The sequence below is a fragment of the Lethenteron reissneri genome, chromosome 34 (assembly GCF_015708825.2).
Source record: "Lethenteron reissneri isolate LAM-NWPU_2019-01 chromosome 34, ASM1570882v1, whole genome shotgun sequence".
Lineage (NCBI taxonomy): Eukaryota > Metazoa > Chordata > Hyperoartia > Petromyzontiformes > Petromyzontidae > Lethenteron > Lethenteron reissneri.
Genome location: NC_083812.1, coordinates 8,764,674 through 8,788,253, shown reverse-complemented (window position 1 = coordinate 8,788,253; position 23,580 = coordinate 8,764,674). Strand labels below are relative to the sequence as shown.

General features: G+C 40.1%; 1 protein-coding gene across 1 annotated transcript in view; it reads right to left on the bottom strand.

The window, feature by feature from the left end:
• Positions 1–11,692: 11,692 nt before the first annotated feature.
• Positions 11,693–23,580, bottom strand: part of LOC133350652 (tetraspanin-5-like) — a 30,237-nt gene continuing 18,349 nt past the window's right edge. Inside the window, exons 2-8 of the mRNA XM_061565252.1 lie at positions 20,589–20,639; positions 19,497–19,643; positions 18,588–18,758; positions 17,917–18,042; positions 16,459–16,506; positions 15,333–15,449; positions 11,693–13,735 (exon numbers count right to left, since the gene is read on the bottom strand). Of these exons, the coding sequence (XP_061421236.1) occupies positions 13,670–13,735; positions 15,333–15,449; positions 16,459–16,506; positions 17,917–18,042; positions 18,588–18,758; positions 19,497–19,643; positions 20,589–20,639 (726 nt within the window). The 3' untranslated portion in view covers positions 11,693–13,669. The remainder of the gene's footprint in view (positions 13,736–15,332; positions 15,450–16,458; positions 16,507–17,916; positions 18,043–18,587; positions 18,759–19,496; positions 19,644–20,588; positions 20,640–23,580) is intronic.

The window sequence follows — 23,580 nt, the reverse complement described above, 5'->3', positions numbered from 1 at the left end:
ACCAGCACGGTGAAGTATAGTAGAACAACCCCAATTAACCTGCAAAGTAACGTAAGTTTTGTGTTGACCTTGCACTAACAACGGTAGTATTCCGTCTTTTGATTGTTAAAATTTTTAATTTACGTTACTTGTTGTATTCATGACTGTACATTCTTCCATTAAAAAAACAACGCGTTTGAATGTCTACGTCACTCTTTCCTGGGAATAGTGAATTACATAAACATCAAAAACATTAGAGTGATCAAAATACTGATCACGCTAATGGTGTGCACCCATCCGTTTCAATGCATATATTATCAGAGTATGTTTTTTGTTTGCATTCTGACCACAAGCATTGTGGTCGATGCAGACATGATTCCTTGGTAAAGGTTTCCAGTTGGTGTTTTAACATCTTAACAGCTGTTTTATTGCCAGAAAAAAGGGGAAAAACCTATTATCATATTGACGTTTTTATTTCGACGTCCCATAGCCTAGGAGGAAATGGGGGGGTAGTGGTTCAGCGCGTAGGCCCGTAAAGTTCCAGCTCTGTGTAGGCGACGGCGAGGGCTGTTGGATCACATAATTGCTGTGAAACGCCCTTCCCGTGTGCGTGGAAGCTGTTGCCATACCCCGGCTCGCCAGGAGAAGGCGGTTCTAGTCCTGGTTTTCTCGTGATCCTCCTCTTTGTTTGAGGCAGCAGCTGTTTGTCCTGGAAAATGCTGGCAGTCTTCCCAGGACGTTCTAAAAGCGCCGTGTTTTTATCACTTCCGCAACAATAACAACAATAACATATTCTTGGTTCTTTCGGTAAAGTCACGTAGAAGGGAAATAAAAATAATAATAAAAAAATATACAACATTAAAATTCTATTGCTGTGGATTTCACACCAGATGATGATTGCTTGTGCTGCAGTCGAAACGTCGTGAGAATGATATTGTTTTATATTCATTCTTATTTTATTATTTCCCTTCTACGTGACTTTACCGAAATAACCAATAATATTAATCCCTGCAGTTACGAAAGCTTTAAATCAAAACAATAACATACTCAAGACACTGACATACAGTTCTCCCGTCTTTCATATCGCGAGATATTCTTCATTCCATATGCCCTGGAGTTTTGTGCGCAATTCTTACCTACATCGTTATCGAAAATTCACAAGGAAGCTATGGACAGAACTGGCGCAACGATATGATGCAGAAGAAACGGACACGAACCATGACATGGTCACTTCCTTGCCCACACATATTTCTAATACTAACGAACTAGAACTATTTTTTTTTTTACCAGGTAAGGCTCCCTGAGCTTTATAGCTCTTTTTTAAGCGACCTGGACAAAAAATTATAGCTCAACGAAGTGGCCTATCATATGGAAATGTATAGCAGCCAAATACTCAAAACGCAAGTTTGCTAAATGTGAAGGGAAAAACTGGAGGACCCGGAAAAAAGTCCACGCGACCACGGGGAGAACATGCAAGCTCCAAATATACGGGCGTCGTGGTTTAAACTGCACCCACGACCTCCTGTATACCAGGCGATGTAATTAACATCTTGTCACCGTTCCTCCCCAATAAATGCCCTCACAATGAATTTTTGGGAACGAAGAATCATTGTGTCAGAAAGTTCCTAGAATGCATCCCACTTCAGCCGCCATCAAGATGTGTCCAACCCCTACTTCCCAGTATTCTCTTACCATTACGATGCAGCATAATGTCTTCACGGCCGCCACCTCTCCACATGCCTTCTACACGCTAAACTCCCCAGGGTTGGACTCAAACCTAGGCTCATACCATTGCAGGGCACGTCAACACGCCTTCCCACAAACAACGCAAGTTATTCACATTAAGTCAAAAAGGCAACGCTGCCGTGGTTCAATAACACTCTCCCCCCTATTAAACAATCCTCCTTACATCACCGATTCGCTCGGTTGACTTCGTACGGTGCGAAAAAAAGTTCATCATACGCACATACATACATAATGTAATAATCACGTGAATTAATCGTTGTTTTCCATTTTTAAAAAATGTTTTGTCTCAGTATTCTTCTCAGCTGGTGTAACAGCTCTGCAAATACACCAGAGATCTACATTGTTTTATTCCAGTCCTCCAAAACAATAGCCCCATGGTTTGTGTTCACCCATTATGGACACGAGTCATATTCATCTTAAGTTTGTTTCCACACTATTGTGGAATTCCCAGCACGTTCCCTCCTCCATCGCCACTACTCTATGTTAAGTTTTGCGGTCATAATCCCCTTCTTGTGGCGTGTCCAGCCCAAGCGGTACTGTATAGTATTCTGTGATCACGTTTTCCTCTCTACCTCGGTGTAATTCCAGAAAATGCACCTCTCCGCCATGCTTCTTTGTACACTTTTCAGCTTTGATTCCTTTTTCTTTGCAATTGTCCATGTATCTCATCCATGTCATTGCAGTTATGATTTTTTTTAAACACTTCCTTAGACACATTTCTACGTAGCACTTCGGAAGCAAGTTCGATTTACAAAAGCATCCAAACCTGCTCACGATTCTTTACTCGTATTGCTCATGGTCGGAATTCAGCAATTGCCCTGGGCATTCTATACATACTCGTGTGCAGCAGGGGCTGCCCTGGGACTCGTTGATGTTGACACCACTGACCCTGGCACACTTTGGTGATGGACCCTGGCCTCTCATAGGACTGCAGACTGCCCTGGGACTCGTTTGCGATTGTGAGATAGTGAAAAAAACCGGGAGGTCTGAGCTCCCGCATGGGTGTCTGGGTCAAAGGCTGAAAATACAGAAAGCTTCTGGCAAAGAGGTTTTGTAGACATGTATGCTGCTCTATTACCCACTCCAACCCTCGCCACTTACTTGTGGAAAACAGTAATAATCCCATAATAGAGGCTTTTGAGTTAGATCGCGTAAATATAAACGTGTCGTTAAACCCGCCACGACCCGACACAGCCAATTAGTAAGGTTTGTCACGTAAACAAAACATGACAATTTGTTACTAGTTCAGCACACCGGTGTGTCATCCTGTTTCCATGTAAAGGCACCAATCACACGCAGGACATTCAGGCTATGAGCAACAACACAGACGGTGGTGGTTGGTGATGACCGTCTGACCGACCCTACCCTTATCGAGTGGTGGTGACACTGATGACGTTGGGAATGTCTGGCCAGGGTCAGCACAGACGAAAATGATAACTATAGAGGCGACTTTTTTTTCTGCGGAGGGGAGTGATGTTTATACTTGTGCGTTTGTTCTCGGATCCATCTGTTCTCAGTGTAATTCCTAGCCTGCATCCTCTCCACATGCATCTTCGTGCACTTAGCAGCTTTTTTGTGTCCATGTTCTTTGTCATTGTCCATGTTCTGGCTGGTGACACAGCAGGCAACAAGCACTATATAAAAGCGTTCCTCTTTCAGGTTGCCACTTTGGCACTATCAAATTACACTTTACAAAAGCACTCCAACTTACTCTGGCATTGCCTCTCTAAACGTTTTGATCGCAGGCTGCCTTCAATAAATGCCTCAGGTACAACTATTTAGCTGCGTTTTAACGTCGTGCCCTGCGAACAGATGTCTCCAATTTTTTAAAGTGAATTTTTACGCACGTAACCTTGGGTTTGCTCATGTATATATCCTGAACCTATCCTTGCAGTCTTTCTCTTTTATATTCTAATATTCCCTGCAGATCACTGCCATCGGACCTTAAAATAACTATTGTCGTCCGCAAACCTGAGATGATTAATGTTTTTTCCCCCATTGATATTCATGCATTTTCTTTCTCCAGTCCAATTTTCAGGAAATTATTTTCTATTGTCAATTTGAATAGCCTTGGTGCGATGTGTTTTGTATATAGAGAGTGTTTCCAAATTCTTGTCAGAAAAATGCATCATGGTTAGATCCTGATCAGGAAGCTGTCATTATCACAGAGGCAATCTGTTGCTATTTTTTCTCATGAATATTAATCATACTGTAATTATTGAAACGATAAATTAAAAATTAAATAGGATATGTACAAAAATAACATATCATGTAAGGCTTTACATAAAGATGCTCAACCGTTAGGTGCTCCGATCTGGTCACCTGACCAGGAAGACAGGACTACCATATTAAGCTGGACGTTTAAAAAATCATTACAAGGTAAACGATTGCGTGGAGCAGTGAAGGAGAATACTTTGAGCGAGACTGCACCTTTAACTCTCGGTAAAAACAAACAAAAAAGCAACACTGTTCGTCTCCTGTGGTTGCTGACTTCTTAAACCAGGTGCCCGTTCCAATGCCTGTTCCACGTTGAGCCATCTTCAGGCATCTCAGTGTGAGATCACTCGTGGCTGCGATGACAAGCAGAAGCGGCAGTGGTTAATGGTGAAGAGGGTAACGGTGACCATAATTCTCATCATCCACCAACATCACTATACCATCATCATCTCTATTATAAAAAAATTAATCACAAATAGGACAAATTTAGCACCTTGCTGTCCATGATATTGCTAGTTACCGTGGTATATATCTATAATGGTTAGCACACCGAACTTGAATTCAAGTCATCAATGTGGTCGCCCAGCGCAGCAGTTGAAACCGTGGACAAGGTTTATTAAATCCCTCCTGCCTCTATTTAACCGAGCGGCATACATGTAAATGGGTACGTACACCAGTTCGTAGATTGGCAGGTGGCTTGTGGCGGTGTAAAGTGTGGGCACTCGCACATGTTTCAAGATGCCTGCCCACTGTGGAAAATTCGGCCAAAATACCCCAGAGATGCGCTTCTCGAGAGCTGACAGAATTGGAGGCCCTTCCATCAGCAGTGGTTGTGAGAAATTGATTGCAGGGCTGCACCTTTACTATTTTTTTTACTTTTAAACTAAACATTTATTTTATTTTATCAGGTAGTGCCCACTGAGCTATCTGTCTTTTTCAGAAGTAACCTGGCCAGAAATGATAGCTCCAAGAAGCGGCTTACAATGTCAACATTTATAGCAGCCAAATACTCTAAACGCGTGATGCGGATTCTAAATGTGGAGGGGGAAAAACTGGAGGACCCGGAGAAAAATCCACGCGACCACGGGGAGAACATGGAAACTCCAAATATATAGACGTCAGGTTCAGGGTCAAACCCATGACCCCCTGTATACCAGGTGAGGGAGTTAACATTTCGTCACTGTGTTTTATTATCAAAAGTATTTCGGATATAAGGTTATCGCCTAAGAATACCAAAACAAAATGGAGACCATACTCTTTGGTTCTTCACCGAGAAGCTGGTCACTTGTGTTGTGATCGAAATATCGTGAAACCTTTAATAATTTTCTATCTACGTGACTTTACCGAAAGAACCAAAGAGTATGGATTCCTGCAGTCACGAAAGCTTCAAATAAAAAGATGGAGACCCCCCTTAATGGCATACCTTGACAGCATGTTTAAATGTTTCCTCAGTAAGTGTGGGAGGTAACACAAATATTAATATCCACTTGTTATAATGCATTGTGTATAGCCATTATTTATGTATTGTTTCGTATATGTTAATTGTGTAGGCTCACCACTTCTAAGGTACAAATAACCGGGACATATCATAGGAAGAATATCTTACAATACCATAGGGGAGAGTCACGTGTAAATGCATTGTCTTAAGCAGTGTATAACACATTCCTGCGGAGGGAGCTGGTAGGAACGTTGGGTTGCTCGGTCAATGGCCAGGCTCAACGGCGGCGTGGTGTATTCCGCAAATATGGCCGACTGTGAGGGCAGGCATAAGCCGGCGTGAGTAGGTTAAACGTTGAGTTTTATAAGGGCACCACGGGGTGACCAGCCCCTCCCCACCCAGCCCCACCCCTCCCACCCCCAACCCAGCTCCTCCCCACACTCCTTTCTCCACCCAGCCCCTCCCTGCACGACGGACGGACGGACACAATAATCCCCTGTGGGCTGGTGTAACTAGAGGTTCCTACCAGTAAAACTGGGACGTTTCATTTCCCTGGAAGATGCACAGATTTCGAGGACATGCAGGTAGCAACCCAAGCAGTGTGATCTGTTAATAAAATAAAACAAATTGACCCATGTGGTATTTACAAATGCATGCATTGAACACCATAAACTGATAATGGTTTAGCTTGTTTTCATAAATTCAAGGCAACCAATAACAACTACAGTACACCATTGCATATGCGTGTTTAAATGTTTAGTCAACCAAGCATTCATATCACAACACGGAAATGTGGCCCAACCGCAAAAATAAAAACATGAGGAGAGTTTCAATCTTTTTTCAGTAGAAAGAAAACGTGATTGTAAATGAAAATAGTAAAATAGATACTGTGGCCTCCTTTCTTGAATTACCTCTGTTGCCCCTTACCTAGCGTGGATATTAATCAAAATTATTACAAATTACAGTATAAATCCCTCTGCGCCCACTCTGGATTTTAACAGTGATCATACATCATTATTAGAGCTGTGATTCACAGAATTGTTTCCTGATGATAATCGTCACAAACCAAAAATTCACAGCCTTAACTATCATCACCACAATCGTTATGGCACCCTATTTATGGTTGGTAATGAAGAAAATCAATTTCTGTCCAAGAAAACAGTGACAGTGAAAGCAGTGACCCAGCGTAATCGCAATCAGCATCCATTCTCTGCCCACTGTTGATATGGGCCATGTCATACTGCCTCTGCAAAGCAATCAGTTCAGCACAACTATTAAAAGCTGCACGTTTTATATTTTTATTTTTTATTTCAACAAGGATGTACAGCCGTGGTGTAATGGTTAGCAGACTGAACTTGCCTTCCAGAGGCTATCAATTCGATCTCCTGCACGGCAGTTGAGAAAAGAGCACGTTTCTTAAATCCCCCCTGCCACGATACACACAGCAGTATAAATGGGTATACCAAGCTAGTCGATTGACAGGTCACGTCTGGTGGGGTAATGCGTGGATGCTCCCACTTCCTCCAAGACCTTTAGCCAGCGTGGAAGGGTAGGCCAAATACTTACTGGATGGATCCTCTTGTGCTTCATGTTGTCGAGGCTTTTCTGCGAGCAGTCAAGTTATTCATTGCAGGCCTACACCTTTCGCTCTTTAATGAATAGGTTGGATGGCAATTGTCCGTTTTCGCCTCTTCTGTGATCAAAGTAAATGACGTGTCATCGAAAATTCTCTTCGCCTTGATCGTACCGCCGAAAGCCAATGTACACCCATGATCGCACCTGGTGTAAGTACAGCGCTGGGGATATTGGGGTTCCAAGCACACAATTACCCATTCCCTTTTCAGTGTGGTGGGGAATGGTGCCAGTGTTCCCACAGAGTGCACTCTCAGCATGGTGTGAGCTCGCACTAATGAGTAATGATCCGTGCAGTGAATGCATCATTGACTGATGCCACGTGGTTAACATTTCTTCTACATGGACTGCACCTGTTATTAACACTGACAGGCAAGGTGCTGACCAATTAGACCAGAGAAATTCTACTTTAAAAACCATTGGGTCCTCTGGAACTTATTTTATTACTTCTGTCGGGTTTTTTTTTCTTCCGGTTGTACCGTGTGTTGTTACAGCACGATGTCCGACGTTTTTTGCTCCACGAGCCGTGGGAGCTTCTTCTATGAATTTCTTACAGAAAGTCACAAAATGTGGAGCAATACATCACACGATGCCAAACAGCACACAGGAGAGTCTAAAATGCATCAGAGAACTCGACAGTAACAACTCCAATAACCTGCATCGTGGTACTGTATAGTATTCTCATATCTTTTTTCTGAAGTACCGTACTATACATAAGCACAAACGAGATATCAGTTATTTCGGTAAAGTCACGTAAGGTAGAAAAATAATAGATCACGACGTTTCGATCGCAACACAAGCAATCATCATCAGGTGGGACAACCACAGCAAGAAAAAAACTGCTGCGGTTGTCCCACCTGATGACGGTTGCTTGTGTTGCGATCGAAACGTCGTGATCTATTGATTTTCTACCTTACGTGACTTTACCGAAAGAACCAAAGAGTATGGATGTCTGCAGTCACGAAAGCTTCAAATCAAGATTGAGAAATCAGTTATACCGTAACTGTATTTTCCACATTCAAGAGCATACGTGCAGAAATGTATATTTTTTATATATACTGCATAAAAAATATACTCAAACGCTGCGCTTTCAATGTGCTATTGTTTACTGTCAAATGTAAATAAACAAAAAAAATCAGTTTCCTGTTTTAGGAAAGGAGCACAAGGTTTCCTTTAAAAGCAGCCGAGCTGTAATCGAAGTAACATGCTCACGCTGACATCCTGCCCACTCTTGTTTTGGATGAATTGGTTCACAAGAGGCAAGCCCCTGAGGAAGTGGCAGGAAGACTACATATCCCAGGGGGTGACAAAACCATCTTCCACTTGCTTCTGCAGGAAGAGAAAGGTCAACATTTACAATATCCTAATTTCAAACAAATGTTTGGTATTCTATGGCTTTTAACAATGGACGTCACCAAACATTTTACAATTCCAACTGCACTAATGTTGAAGTATGAATGATATATTGGAAAATAATGAGCGTTGACTATCTTGCTTTGTAAAATGAATTTTATTAGAAAAGAAGATCGGTATATGAACCGCAGTTTGCATTGCACCTTTTAAAAAACATTGTTAATCGTGAATATTTTTCAAATGTTTTTAAAATATTGACTGCAGGTCACCGCACCTACGATGAGCACGGTTGGCCACGTGCGATACGAAAGTTAAACATACATACAACTGATTTTGAAGGTCTTAGACCAGCAAAAATGCATGTTCCCAAGATGAATATGGAATTATAGTGGCACAAATGTCAGGGCAAAACAGGGACCCACCACATCACATTGCATATGGTTATTTCAATAACAATACAAATTATTACTTGAAGTTTTCATATAGTCTGGGTATAATTCCAAATGTTACGCGTTCGTTTTGAGGTGAATTGCAAAAGCCGAAAACAAAGACTGAATGCTGTTGTTTTTCCCAGAGCAAAATGGCCAGCAAAGATGTGATATTTCTTTAGTAATTATTACGAATAACAGTTGGTTATTGTTTAAACGTTGAGCAGGCATGGACAGATGAACAAATATTTTCCTATACATTATCTTACAACTCACATGAGTTGTCTGCCAGAGATTGCGTTTTGTGTGGTGGAGCAAAGAGAGATTTTACTAAGTGTCTCGCAGCGTATATGTTGGTGGAAATGCGTAAAATGTGCAGCGATCCGTGTCTTATTGTATGAAAGACAGGCAGTGGGATTGGGTTTAGTGCTTTGGTGGTGGGGTGGGGTAATCAGTGTGGGCGATGTTGTGGAATTGTCTCGGGTGGATGTGGTTTTTGTGTTTCGTGTTGTAGTCCGTGTTGTCAAGCACTTGAGAATTATTTTGTTTTCATTGTAAAGTCTGGAGATGCGGGCGTTTGCGCCGTGTATGGCGTTGATATCTCTCCTCTGTTAATGCCCCGTCCCCCTCCTGATATCAGTGATCCCCAGGTCCGGGGGAGAGGGCTACCACCTCTTTCTCCCCGAGTGACAGTAGAGATTGTGGTAGGCACAGCCCTTGACCACCCCGTCCAGGTTAACTTCCCAGAGGTATTCTCTTGGGTATTTTAGATTCGAACAGGGTCACTGCGATGCGTGGATGGGTGGAGATCCTTCAGGACAATCGCACCCGGTGTTGGGGGGGGGGGGGTCTATTTCTTGAAAAAGAAAGGAGGGCAGTTTAGATCTTAAGTTTTCGTGACTGCAATGTTCTATACTCTTTAGTTCTTCCGGTAAAGTCACGTAGGTATAAAATAAAATAAATCAAAAATAAATTAAATCACGACGTTACGGAAGCAACACAAGCTTCCGTCATCAGGTGGGACAACCACATAAAGATACAAATTACTGTCGTGTGCAAGAGTCGCTCGTAAAGGCGGGCAGGTTAGGTTTGCGGTCGGTTGGTCGGTCGGTCAGGGTACCAGGGAGCCAAGGAGCACGTGGTGTGGTTTGTCAGTCAGCCCATGAGCGTGGGCCATCTTCCTTGAATCAATCCCAGGGCGACTTGTCGAGGTTTGTATCTTGGAGTGGAGGTACACATCGTGCTGTTGTGTACTCGGACGCCGTTTGATTGCACGAGTGCGGTTTATCTTCTGGGTTGCTTTTGATACTGTGAGATTCTGTGGTTTATCTTCCTGGTCGAGTTGGTGTTGATTGCGAGTTTTACGTTGAACAGAGGGGGTTTTCAATGGCACTTATTCCTTTTTGTTGGTTATAGGGTGGGCATGTTGTTTCTTCATAATTTCCCAATCTGTCTTTTGAATTGGGTGTTCTTCCCAGCCTGTATTCCTGGATCACGATTGTATTTTACACGTTAAAACAGGTCATTTTGCATCCTAATTGTTCCAGACGTTAGTGGTCGAATCGATTCTTTGGGCAGGATGGGTGCATCATTTGTGGGGGTAAAACATAAAAAAGGGGTGATTATGAATTTTATTCGCCATTATACATTGGTGACATTGCACGTGTTTGTCAAGAGGTGTGGTGGGGAAGACTTGATTTGTAGACTTGGCAGCGTTCGGAGTGCAGGCCGAGGGGTCTTCGTTGAGATACAGGGTGTTTCTGGGCGAGGTGGTTTTATTTTTCTTCTTTAAAGGGTATTCGAAAAGCATTCTGAAAGCGAGAGCCGAGGGGGAAACAAAAGATCACAAGAATATATGCTTACCTAGACACTCGGTCACCGCGCGTCAGGGATTGTGATCGATGTCCATTTTCACCCCACAAGAACTCGTTACAAAAAAATGCAACGCAAAAAAATGTATCCCAAAAAACCTCGCGTTACACTTCTCGCTATTACGCTTTACAGAGGCAGTTTACATGGGTGTAATCGGTTGAATCCCACCACCATCCAACAATCTTTCAAGCAGTAATGCAGGGCTTTATCAAAGTGTGTTGCAAAGTGGACACGAGAGACCTATTCATTTAGGAGTTGATTCCCGTGTTAAGTCACTGCCAAAAATGTATGAAAACAGCCCTTTTGGAGTTTGCATCAATATTGCACGAGTCATTTGACTTAAAGACATTGCAGATGACCATTGCCAAATGCAATGTGCTAAAGGCCAGCTAATTCCCTATGTACCTTGGCTTAATTATACAATCAAGCATACTGCTGTGGCAATCCACACGGAGCACGGTGCATTTATTTTCACTTACAGTGGCATCCACTTGATGGCTACATTTCCCTCAAGCCAATTAATGGAAGGCGTTTTGAGGCATATGTAAAGAGAATGTCTTGCGTTTAGACAAGAGCTTTAGGTGAATATATGCACGACCATGAGAATCAAAAGCGTGAAACGTTTCAAATTAAACTATCGCTCACGATCCTGGATTTTAACTTGTAACATGTCAGGTAGTGTCATGAAGGTGTAAAAAGGATAAAAGGTATTAAGTTAATTTAATTAAGAGTGCTACTCAATCCAACATACTTAAGTGCTTTTAGATGAAAAAAATCTACTTCACAAAATTACAATATATAAACAAACAATTCAGAAGATCGGCACACCTACCAACACCTCTTCACCCGGATTTTTTTTTCAAAAGCAAAATTTACAAAACTTAAAGATTCCTGTGATCAATTTGAATGGCCTGGAATCGATCTACAATTAATTCACACAGATCGGCACTGAGCGAGAGATGAATATTTAACAATGAATTGTAAATCCTGAAACTATTAAACGTACATAAGAGGCGCACACAATACATTAAGAGCGCAGTGCATTTTATTTCCACACACTGTTGGAGTCATACAAACACTGAAAATGTTACATCAGACATGTCTTGTACTGTAGGTGGGCCATTTTTTTCACAAGGTTTTAAAAAAGTTTACAAGAAGGGGTGTTTTTTTCCTTTATTTTGTATTTCAAAAAGCCTAACAAAATGCTTTCCAATCTGATCACATACAGGAAAAGCGATTCATATTTACAGTACAGTAAAACAGCTATGCATCTTTAAATCATTACCGCGCAGAAATCAGAACAACAGTCACACTGGACAGACCTGCATCTAAAAGTAATGGCATAAACTTCACACAACTTCACCGCCTGTACACTTAATAGTTATTAACCTCTTCACTGGCTTTCAACAGTTGATACACCAGACAAACCCAACTGTACATGAGTGCCAAAGATCTTGTAGATGAAAAATATTCTAAAAATTTAATACAAATTATAAGTTTTGGGTCTAAAGCTAAGCACATTTTTGGAAGAACAACAACAAGTGCGTGGATACTTAGCGGAACTTTCTTTCGCCATGTGTTTTTCTCTCCTGCTTTGTGGCGGCTTCACTTATTCCGGCAATCATTACAGTAGTTACAACTTTTTAAATGTTTTTTTATTTCATTTTTCATATCTAGACATTAGCAACTTCAGTGCAAACTAAAGAAAAGAAGATTACAATGTGATAAATAAAAAAAACTTGCAACACTAAAATTTAATACACTTTGTTTGCATGCATCCTATAATAAAAGCATGCTAGAGATTGAATATCTCTGGGTGCACTGACTTGTTTTGTAAATCTTTAAGGGCTTGCTGTAGATGTTTTAAGCAATACTACACAGGACTCCTGTTCAGCAATATACTATGTAACACGTACTTACAACGGATAAATTAAAAGCACTGCTACTTAGTGGTAGTTTAAAATTATAGCAAACTGGGCCGAAGAGTAATAAATCTACTGACGGTTTAATACTAGAAGGTGGTGATGCATTCAATAGTGAAATCTGCTGCACTGCAGCTTGCATTTAAAGAACACATTCCACTGCTGTTAAAATGCTTGACAAGAGTGAGTTAGTGGATGAATGGCAAATATTGTTCAACATATCTAACAAAAGACAAAAGAGTGCTATAGCTAGTGAACAAACTACTACATGAAAGCTAAATGTAGCTGTTACATAAGCCAATCAAATAAAGCTCATTAACAACTGCTTATGTAGTTTACTGAGGTATGCCACTACATTCAAGAAAAAGATAAAAACAATAAAAAAAAGCATTCAGTGGCAAAGAAAAAAGATGCCATCTTCACCGATTGGGAAAAAGTGGTCTAAAATAAGTAAATGTATACACCCATTGTGGCTTGATGGAGAATCATCAATTGTATATTGTGCATGTGATGCAATATGGCAACAAAACAGTTCTGAATTTGTCTTAGGGAAAGTACAATAAAGATTTTTTTTTTTTTACAAAATCAGGAAGATACTTGTATAATGGTAAATTGTTAAAAGAAATTAAATAGGTTGACTAACTGTTCAGGAATGTAAATATTCTTTAGCAATTAACAACCACCCATTACATCCTCAAATCAATGTCCACCTATAGAGCCTTTATTCAGAACTGCGGCAAGTCCATTCAAACTGCATTGCCCAAAACAAAATGCTCATACAACTAATAACAATAATGGGTAATTTTAAAAGTGTGTGTGTAGTATAAAGTCAAACAAGTCAATTGGGACTCAATGATGTTGAACAAACATACATTTACAAAGTCTGAAAAATAGGGTTTATTTAACAAGTTAGAAAAAGAAAAACAAAAAAGGTGATCTGAGAGTAATCTAATAAAAATGTAAATCTGATTTGTTGTGTATTGCAGGCTTCGGAATATACTAACTGCAGACACACCAACCCATGCTGGCCAAGATGCAGGGCTATACGAGCAGGTACTGAAGGCCCACAGCTGTTTGTCGACTCACCAATTGGCTTTCACTGCTTCAACATCCCCTACTAAATTCTGTGCCAAACATATCCCAAATATCTGCAAAAGACACACACACACAGACAGAATGTTAGTGTATGTTTTCATTTTTAACATCAAAGACAATCCAATTATATGATGATAATTGCATGTAGAGATGAACAATTGTCCATCTGGAATGCTTGCAGCCAGGCAACCCATACATTAACATCTGAGAATGGTCCCGAGAAGATGATACTACCATCCATAAAAACTTTAGAAGGCCTCTCGTGCCCAATAATACAGGTAGGAACAACAGTTCCACACTGCCCACCAGGGATTATTTGTCTGTCTGTCGTGCATAGCCACGCCCTCGATTTGTATTTCATAGAGCGCTTCGGGCGGGCTCAGCACCACGTGACGCACCGCCCCACGCAGCTTGCGCCGCATGACATGGATCGCACAAATGCGCTGTCCAACCAATGTCCTACCTGCCCACTCCGAAGGAACGTGTTAAATGCCACCTATTCATGCTGTATAGAACCATCCTTGGAGCTGGTTTGCTCTCAATGAAATTAACATTTCATGCTAAATTTTTCTGTAGTTCAAGGAAATGACTGAAACTTAACTTGCTACACTTGAGAAAATGCTTTAATCACAGGCAGCTGAACTTGCTCAGTGCTCTGATAGAGGCAATAGCCCCACTGCTGAATTTTTTAATTTGTTTTACAATTGTACTTTTTTATACAAATGACCTTTTCAATCCAAACAGTGGCATATTTTTGTATGAATTATTATCATTGTTGGAGTTCACTTTACAAACTTCCCTTAATGTAATCATGCAAGCAAATCAGTTTTTCTAACGTCTAAAATTCACAACACCAATGATGCAGAGGTCACATTGACCGGCAACCATTATACATCCACCTGTAAAACACGTTCCTTGTGATAATTAACACTCCCAACATTGTCAATTTACATGCAGTGAGTGAGCACATGATTCGCCATGGGACCCCAGTCATCAAGAGACAGCTAAATGAGCCAGAAATTGAGACCTGGATAAAAATGAAAAAAATGTTGTATGGTGGGTAAAAAAAAACGCAAGTGCCTTTGTAAAAAGACAATTATCAGCGTAAAGAATTACCTGCCATGGTGTCCCATCTAAATGCAGTCACCCATATTGTAAAATGTCCAAAAGAGAACACTGCATGTTAACCATTACTACTTCATTACTTTCGTATAATGAAAAACGTTATGAAAACATAACACTTCGTAGGTACTGTATTATTAGGTCTCAATAGAATTAGCTGCACATGGCTAAGTGTACCACGTGGGTTACAATGTACACAATCGAGAAAAAGCTGACACCATTTTTCAAATGAAATGATTGATAGCAACTGTTAGTTGATGGTAATCAAGCCTTAAGACGTAGATGCTTTTGACTCGGGAAATGTCTTCAACATTCATCCTCCTGGCAGCCCATAATGGTCTACGAGTGTTGAAGTACAACAAGAAGTGCTCACTGCATTTGCCAACGTCACAGAAAAATCATCATGCCAAAAGGGAATTTGCATGCAGGCCAGGATGGGGGGTCAATTTGAGGGATTCGTGTAAATATGCGATTCTAAGTCCGCCATATCACGAAGCATAAAAATTGTGCACAGATGTGTTTACGTACCTGTACAAGTGCAATGCCGATGAATATCCCTGCCACCAATATCAGATTGTTTTGCAGCCACTTCTCAAACTGGGTCACACACCCTTTTGTATAAATGTAACTTTGCTGTTCCAGTTCCTGTTTTGAATGCAACCACACCCACATATTGCAAGATTAGAAACCCACGTGAACTCTGACCACAAAAACAATGTGCACAACAGTACGATACACTTTTACCCATTTAAAAGTTCATTAGAAAGAGTGACAACTGTAAAATATGTGAAACATCATCGATCCTTCACTGCCTATATCTTCATAACACTCAATTTTCGATGAGGATTTGAACAGCATCTTAATACTTGAGTACACCTGACCGTTGCCCTCACATGGGTTATTTCTGCACGGATTTACAGCTGCACGGCATTTTTACGACAACTAAAAATTCAGAAAGCACACGGGTGCGGTTTCGCAGCTGCGCGCGGGTTCAGGAACGGGTGTTGCATAGGCGGCGCGCTGCACCGGGCTGTGCCAGACTCCGCACGCGACTCTGAGTCGATTGCAGGCAGCTGCATAGCGCCGATTGGCTGTGCATGGAGAGCCGTTGAGTTTGGAAAACAATTCTGCATGTTCACACCCAATGGACCGCTGAGGGCTGCCCTCACTTCCTCTTCCTTTATCTCAAAATATTTTGGTTTACAGAAAATGCTGCCAAAACAAGATTTGTAGTTTAGAGTCCACCATAGCCACTGGTATAATTTTTGTCTTTAAAAAGAATAATATTTAAGGGAGATAAACGCATGTCAAAGATAAACTAAAAGTTTTCTGGATAGAGAGAGAAGGGAGGAATAGCCCTACTGAGGAGCATATGGCATTGTCTCAGTATTCGTAACTACCAGCCTGTATTAGTGAGCACAGTGCCCAGGCATAGTTTCATCTGATAGTTACAGTCGTTAATTTTTTGTGCAAGTTTTGTATGTACATTCGTGAATACTGGGTTTCGGGAAGGGAGTCTGGAACATAATCCAGCTATTACCGGGTCCACTGTGTTCCCACTGCACGGCATTTTTTCAGAACGCAGATCGAGGGTCAGGTGTACATAAATTTTGCATTACAAACTGGTGTATGTTCAAGGAAACGTTTTGCTTACCGCTTTTAACCTTACGTCATATCCACACTGAGTGTTCACAACATCTTCCTGCAAGTAACATAAACAATTAGTTTTTTTACATTTTCAACAGATTGTGGTGTATACAAAACAGTTAATTATGTATACTATTTTACATTGAAAATTAATTTGGCCTGTGGGTATTCGTCCCTTTTTAAGACTGGTATGACACTGCTGCATTTCGAAAATTAACATCTAAGCTGTTATTAACCCTTTATTTTGGTTGCCTGGACCTAGTAAAATCAACAATGCTCATAATTCTAGATTTGCAAGCTTTCGTGACTGCAAGGATTCATATTTTTAGGTTTTTTCGGTAAAGTCACGTAGGTAAAACATCAAAATAAAATAAAATAAAGATCACGACGTTTCGGAGGCAACACAAGTCTCCGTCATCAGGTGGGACCGTCACAGCCAGATTAGCTGCATCAAGTGAGGCAATGATTCAAGATGTAATCCCTTAAAAGCGAGTTGAGGGGGGAGGAGAGGGGGGGGGAGCTCATCAGAATGTGGTAGCCAATGAATGGAACGTATCGGGAGGGAGGGGAGCCCCGCCCCCCTCCCTCCCGAATAACAATGCTCATAACTTAGTCTTGTAATAGAGCCAGTTGGCATTGGTTGAGCAGCTGAAACCCCACTACTGAAAAGCAATACTGCTCAGCATGACCAGACCATATTGCTTTCAGGATGATAAACTTTGACACTGTCCTAGACAGTCACTGAGATATCATTACATGAAGTATAAATTTGAAGAATGCCCACAAGAAAAATAATTGGGCCTTGTGAACAAAGGTTTTCAGCTCCTATTTGAAAGTATATACTATCACTCACCAATTCGATATAAATGTTAACCATAGAATCAATGTGTGCACTTTTTCCAATCCTATTTGGGTAACTTCACTTTGAAGTTGCAGAACTCACAAATTGAGGCATTAAAAGTTGGTGTAAACATGAAATGATGAGAGCCAAAATAATTCTCAAAATCTTTACCCACTTGGCATGAAATACATTCATGGGAAAAAAAGTTGAGCAAGAGGCTTAAAAAAAATGTGAAGTCATGTATTCGCTCACATTAATATCTCAGTTTTGAAATATGAGGGAAGCAGAACATTTAGTTTCGTGTTACACAAATGATTAGCGAAAAATAAAGACAACAACACATTCATCCTCATTTTGCACAAGACCAACCATTGTCATGCGTATGTGTACATCTTAGAATTATCTTAATGCGGCTACACCTTACAAAAAATAACTTACACAGTTACAATGTGGGGCAAACTGGGACACATTCGTCGGTGGAGAGCATGTGGGTCTGACAGGAAACCACTATGGGGGTTCAGCTCATGCACACATTCTTCAAAGCGCTAAAACACGACACTTTTTAAAACCAGTCAAAAAGGGAAGACTAGCCAGTAGAGGCAATGTGATTATCTCTGTTCTCACCGCAGGGTCTTTGACGCAACAGGAAAAGGGAACACCGCACTTTTCCCGGCTGCGGTTTTTGATACTACAGTTGAAGTAGATGTTCTCATCCCAGTCGAGAGGACCATGGGCACCGCAGCACTGCCACTGTGAAGCACACCGATGAATGGAAAAAATAGTCAAAATATGTGTTTCTAACTAACAGACATTCCTGCTACTACTTTAAAAAATATATATGTAAACTGGCTAACTTAGGTAGCTATGTGATGCTTATAATTTATCAACCTTTGGCATGTAAATTCAATTTTATATAAAATATGTATTTTGCAGTAAAATACATGAATTCAGTTGCTGAACGAATAGTAAGCTCCTCACTTATCCAATTTGTGTATACTATTTGATTACTGCATCCTGATAATAACTTGCAGAGGTTCACCAAAATGTACACCATTATATTTAAATGTTACACACATCACAATTGTCCAGTGTTCTCAAAATCCTAAACGTGAAAATTATACTAATGACAAACATCATAATCACACAGGTACCTCAGAAGTTACAACTAAATATTGGTAACTCTAATCCATCTAAAGAGGACTCGTTAAACATAAAGGTAACATTATATTAACAAACATCAATATATTTACAAGTAAACAATATAGCAGGAGAGCAAAATAAGGAAGTTATCTTACGTAATCTTGTGCAAAGTCAATGAGGTTTTGCAGGTCAATGTCATCACGGTAGGCCTTCACGTTGTTGTAGATGAAAAAGTTCAGTTGGTCACGAAGCCAGTCTTTAAAGACGAAGGCGAGCACTCCGGCGGTGAGCTCCAGGAAAAAGATCAGCCCCAAAAATGTGGAAAACTGGGTGGTACAAATAAACGACGAGAGATATAAAGAGCGAGAATGCACTCCATCAAACCGCTATACAGCACGTAATAACTTTAGATGGAATTGTATGCGAAGTTTTGTGACACATTTATGAAAATCTCATTACAAATAGGCACAAAAATATATAAGGTTTAAACGTAAAAAGAATTAAGCTAAATTCACAAAAAAAATTATGTAAATTATAGCACAGTACATTTGATTAACAACAACAATTTAGGCAACGTTTGATTTGAAAAAAAAACTTGTTTCAGGTACATTAAAGCCAGACTTAAGTTCAGCTGAGACAGACTGGGATACTACTCAAAATAAATAAAATCTATTAATAAAACAAAAACTCCAACTTCAACATTGCTCATGTACCCAATAAAACTGCACATGCTAAAAGAATGCATGAATCTGTACAGAAGCAGTTCTAAAGCCACACTGGTAATCCACACGTACATTATATTTATTACAATGTTTGGGGATACCATCTAGCATTTCCTAGCTATGACAAGCACATCTAACATTCCTACACACAATTGGCACAGAGCTTTACTGCACACAGGCTAAATTAGTGCGTGAACAATGTTGGGTTGGAGTTTTTAAGTTTATTTTTCAACATGTATTTGCAGCAGCCATTCTGGCTTACCTTGAATTCAGGTTTACTTAAAGGGGTTTCAAGAGATGTTATCATATTCGAATAATATAGTTTTACTGATGGCAACTTACGAATTTGAGGAGGTAGGTATTCTCCCTTAGGGCACCAATGCAGCCAGCAAAGCCCAAGATGAACATTACGGTGCCAACCACGATGAACAACCACACTGGGTCAAATCCTTTTAGGTCCGTAATCGAAGAAAGGTTTGATAGGACTCCCTGTATCAGACAAATAACACAAAATCAGGATTTAGAGTGCATACTTTTCAATCAAGGCCACTGTTAATAAAAACAAGATTCATCGGGGACAGCCCTGTAGTGTCTGCACACATGTTTGACTCCATATTTTTACAATACACAACAGGTGGCATTATAAGTACTGAGGCCTCATGTCATGCAAGTATTGAAAATGGCTTGTGATATATTATAGCACATGGCTGTGCGATTACAAATGCTAATTCTAAAGCCATGGTTTCGTATCAACATTTAGGAGAAAAGATTATTACTACATTGTTAAACATAAATAAGTATAACCCGTAAAAACAAAGTTTTTCACTCTAAATCCTTTATATGCATGGCGGCTAGAGTCCTCTCGTCCTCTGGCTTGAGATGGCTGCCACCTATGAGTCAGATGATTGTCTGCCAGTATTAAGCAATTGGTAATTAAATATTTAATTTGTTTTCCCTAAACAGTGTAAAATTTTGGATAAAAAATTTCACGAACATTAATTGTCTCGCACAACGAGTCTGTGTGCAAAATGTCAGCTCGATTGGATCACGGGAAGTGGGTTAAAAAACGACCGAAAGATTTGCACGGTCGTAAGCAAGCAAGCAAGCATGCAAGCAAGCGAACTTAATATAAAGGATTTAAAAACGAGCATTGCTACAAAATTACATCACTAAAATATAATAACTTTAATTAAAATACTGGCAAACACCATCATAATGTTAGTGGCTAAAAGTAGGTTAAACAGTATGTGGAATTCTTGCCTCTGTTCCACGTAATATTATGTTTCAGGACTGCATTAATAAATGGGTATTGTTTAATTAGGACTGCCCTATTATGCACAGGGGTGTAAAGGGTGGTCACCTAAATGAAGAGAACAAAAAAAGCATCGACATTCTCGCGTACATATTTCAGTTAAAATAATAATAGAATCGTACCTTTTCCGCCCATGCCCATAGTCCTATTGCAAGAAATGCCGCACCAACCAACTGCAAAAAAGAAACAATTGATACAATTAAAGAGAACAGATATCGATTTAAAGCTTTCGTGACTGCAGGGATTCATCTTCTTGGTTCTTTCGGTAAAGTCACGTAGAAGGGAAGTAATAAAATAATAAAAATAAAACATAATAAAATAAAATAATTCTCACGACGTTTCGGCTACAACGCAAGACGGCTGCTTGCGTTGTAGCCGAAACGTCGTGAGAATTATTTTATTTTATTATGTTTTATTTTTATTATTTTATTACTTCCCTTCTACGTGACTTTACCGAAAGAACCAAGAAGAAGAACAGATATCCTTTATAAAAAATGCGCTGTTTAACGCTTTCCAACTAAGGTTGAGAACGTGAATGTATTTGCCGTGGCATTGAAGATCACTGTGCGGTACTGTCTTCCTTTATCTAAACCTTGCAAGTGTTATATAAAGTAGTGATAGATATCGAATGTTGTGTTTGAGTCTATACAATACAAGCTTTGTTAATTTGCCTACAATTAACTTTGGGTAAAGTTGAATTACATTCCTGTGAAGTCAGTGGGATAGTTGTGCTTGGGACACATCTTGTGGTCCTTTGACATTAAAATGCTTCAAACATTGTGAAAACTTTGAACTGAAGGCCAATGAGCAAATTGGTCTGTGCATTGAAGAAAGTAAAGAAACTAATCCAATGTTATCTGCTCATCGGTATTCTCACAAAATTTTAATTGCGACTAAAGATAATATATTCCAACAGCTCTCTTCATAAAGAATGTGATTGAATGGAACACTAAATAAATAACAGGATCTTTGGGTCCCAACTGAAGCATGCACAGAACATTCGAGATTAGTCCATCCAACTTATCTTCGCCTGTCTTTGCGCTTCATCAACACAGCAATTGAAAAGGTAGTTGCTGAAAGGGCATTTTGAAAATCACTGCAATTCTCAAACCTACATGTCGACAAATTACATTAGCATAGCTCTATGGCTTGGGAACAAAGGGACTGCTGATCCGACAACTTAATTTTTCTACAGTTGAGTCCGTCTAAATTACATTAACAGAGCTTAAAAATTATACATTAGATGCATTTAAGACTAGAATGTTAGACCCCCTGTCACACAACAAACAGAATGGCTGTTGTAACGATGACAATATTATTGTTTTGTCTATTAAACAAATAAAACAGTACAGTATGCAACTGTACAATATCAGTTGGGACACAAAGCATACCCTTGCAATATTAATGTACACGTAAAACACAAGTATCATCATATATAGTTTATACGACACGCAGTCCACATAGACAAAATAATTAAAACCAAAACAGTTGTACGAATTGATTTACAAACGTTTGGGCCAACTGAGTTGACTCTTCTGAACAAACGAGCACTCGAGTCCCGTGCAGATCACCGCCATGAATACCAAAGAAATTATAAAAAATAAAGAAATATATTACACTGTACAGATGATGATGATTATTATGGATTGTGGCCAATTCACTATGTCCCGATGACGAGCACTGCGTTGGGACAACTCCGGCTGTGTTCTGCTCTCACAGCGATTTTATTTGTCATGATGATGATGATGCTATTGATGGTAGTGATGGCCATAACAGTAAAGGTCGTGATGATGCAGCTAATCCATGTATACACGTTTCCAGGAAGTCATTGGCATGGCAACAATTGATCCAAGCTTTCATCCAGATAAGAAGAGAGACCGACCCAGATGTTGGCAATAAATCATCAACTTTTTGGAAATAACCCCACTTAGAATGATCCAGAGGTGTAATCCAGGAAAAAACATAATTCTTCCAATAATTATCTGAGCTTTTGCATGATTAGAGTAACCCAGAAGTGGCAGCAAATTCATCCTATCTGTTGTGTGCTGCTGGGTAAAAAGAGTAAGTTAGACAACAACACAAAATATGTGCCTAAAACGACACGTCAAACCAGATAAGAGTATTTCTACTGTTCGTGGCTGTACAAAATGTTGTTTTTATTGTCAAAGATTGCCTGCATACGACACCGATGGACAATTTGCAAATAAATGGGGTTGTTTCTGCATTCTTACAAATATCAATTGCAGCAAACACTTACAAAGCTATAGTGGAAATTCAATTTCACACCATCTTTTAGGGAATGGGAATAAGCTTGTTCTAAAGTACAGAATGTGTGTGAAGCCATCTCTCTGAATCACAAGTGCAATATGCACCTCTCAGTCAAACCGATTGCATTAGCAAGTGTATTCAACGTTCCAATCCAAAATATACTGTGAATGAAATCGATGTGCTACTCCTTTGGAGACAATACTGAGCGCACGTATGAAGAAATTAATACTCATTAGAAACAAAGATTATTTCCCTCACCTTCCCATGTAAAATACAGACACCTCGCTCAGTCCCCACTCGATGGGGCAGCGTGCCCAATCTCCCCCTTCTCTAAACCCAGGTGCACAGCGTCCGAGACTTATGTCCACGGAGTTTTCGTACCCCCACCCTCGTCGAAGTTTGTGCTCCAAACCGGGCTCCTACTGAAAAAAAACTACCCACAGCTGAATGCCTCCTCAATCCACTGACATCTCACATTCTCCCGATGTGAAAATCTATTCCACACCTACACATAAGCATATTTCAACGCACCATCATCTGTGCTCTCAGCATTACATCATTAATTTTAGACACCAACCATCATTTCCTGGAAGTGACTTGTTTTTTCCAAGCTCTCATATGTTTCTTACTGGTCAATGTCTCAAATGCTTGTTTTCCAATACAAGCATTTTTGTCTGTCAGTGTAATCATTAAATTCTCTACGCTTCTTCAGAGCAGATAATATACATTGACTTAAAACTTTCTTTGTAAGGCACAACTGTATGCTGCTTTTCATAAGCTTAGTTGAGTTTTCCAAAAAGCATTCCAACCTTGCCTCGTCTGCCTCTTCAATTCATCATGTTGATC